This window comes from Gekko japonicus, unplaced genomic scaffold, assembly GCF_001447785.1.
Source record: "Gekko japonicus isolate JY-2015 unplaced genomic scaffold, Gekko_japonicus_V1.1 scaffold2393, whole genome shotgun sequence".
Lineage (NCBI taxonomy): Eukaryota > Metazoa > Chordata > Lepidosauria > Squamata > Gekkonidae > Gekko > Gekko japonicus.
Window position 1 is genome coordinate 49,816 of NW_015164730.1, and position 1,739 is coordinate 51,554.

General features: G+C 53.4%; 1 protein-coding gene across 1 annotated transcript in view; it reads left to right on the top strand.

Moving 5' to 3' along the window:
- Positions 1–1,739, top strand: part of UBE2Q2 (ubiquitin conjugating enzyme E2Q family member 2) — a 36,819-nt gene that overhangs the window by 21,891 nt on the left and 13,189 nt on the right. Inside the window, exon 4 of the mRNA XM_015409611.1 lies at positions 757–894. Coding sequence (XP_015265097.1) covers positions 757–894 — 138 coding nt within the window. The remainder of the gene's footprint in view (positions 1–756; positions 895–1,739) is intronic.

The following is a 1,739-nucleotide window of genomic DNA, read 5'->3' on the forward strand; positions in this document are numbered from 1 at the left end:
GGGGATTGAACCTGGGACCTTCTGCATGCCAAGCAGAGGTTCTACCACTGAGCCAGGGTCTCAAGTCAAGGTCTTTCCCATCACCTACTGCCTGGTCCTTATAACTGGAGGTGCCGGGGATTTAACCTGGGACATTCTGCATGCCAAGCAGAGGCTCTACCATTGAGCCTGGGTCCCAGATCAAGGTCCTTCACATCACCTTCTGCCTCTTCCTCTTAATAGGAGCTCTTGGGGATTGAACCTGGGACCTTCTGCATGCCAAGCAGAGGTTCTACCACTGAGCCAGGGTCTCAAGTCAAGGTCTTTCCCATCACCTACTGCCTGGTCCTTATAACTGGAGGTGCCGGGGATTTAACCTGGGACATTCTGCATGCCAAGCAGAGGCTCTACCATTGAGCCTGGGTCCCAGATCAAGGTCCTTCACATCACCTTCTGCCTCTTCCTCTTAATAGGAGCTCTTGGGGATTGAACCTGGGACCTTCTGCATGCCAAGCAGATGCTCTACCACCGAGCCATGGTCTCAAGTCAAGGTCCTTCACATCACCTCCTGCCTGGTTCTTTTTAACTGGAGATGCCGGGGATTGAACCTGGGACCTTCTGCATGCCAAGCAGAGGTTCTACCACTGAGCCATGGCAAATCTGGATTGGTTTAATAACCAGAGCACGAGAGTGACCCCCGTACAGCATGTGACTTCTGCCTACGGCTCTCCTTAGTGCTGTTCTTGACCTGAAGCCGGGTGTCTCTTTGCCTTCTAGGACATCGACTTAGATCATTATGACATGAAGGAAGAAGAGCCCGTGGACGGGAAGAAGTCGGAGGATGACGGCATCGAGAAAGAGAATCTGGCCATCTTGGAAAAAATCCGGAAGAATCAGCGACAAGACCACCTAAACGTAAGTGGGTCTCAGGCGAGTAAGATCATTTCGGAGCAATGCGCGGAGTGGACGGGAAGAAGTCGGAGGATGACGGCATCGAGAAAGAGAATCTGGCCATCTTGGAAAAAATCCGGAAGAATCAGCGACAAGACCACCTAAACGTAAGTGGGTCTCAGGCGAGTAAGATCATTTCGGAGCAATGCGCGGACTCTAACCTGGGAGAACCGGGTTTGATCCCCCACTCCTCCACTTGCACCTGGCTGGATGACCTTGGGCAAGCCGTAGTTCTGACAAGAGCTGTCCTTGAAAAAGAGCAGTTTCTGCCAGAGCTCTCTCATCCCCACCCACCTCACAGGGTGCCTGTTGTGGGGAGGGGAAGGGAAAAGGATTTTGTAAGCTGCTCTGAGACTCCTTTCGGTAGTGAAGGGTGGGGTATGGTCCATCTAGTCCAGCATCCTGTCTCACCCAGTGGCTAGCCAGTTCCTGTCTCACCCAGTGGCTAGCCAGTTCCTGACTCACACAGTGGCCAACCAGTTCCTCTGGAGGGCCAAGAACAGGGCAGAGAGGCCGAGGCCTTCCCCTGATATTGCCTTCTGGCTCTGGGTCTCAGAGGATTAGTGCCTCTGAATGTGGAGGTTCCCCTCAGTCACCTCGGCTAGTCGCCAGGGATAGACTTCTCCTCCATGAATCTCTCTCATCCTCTTTTAATGCTTTTTATTTCTGTGGCCCTCACTACATCCTCTGGCAGCCAGTGGCCACATTCGAATCACTTTGGAAGGTGAGCTCCCCAATTTTAGGGCTGCCGGCTCTGGGTTGGGAAATACCTGGAAGTTGGGGGGGGGGGTTGGGACCTGAGGAGGGGA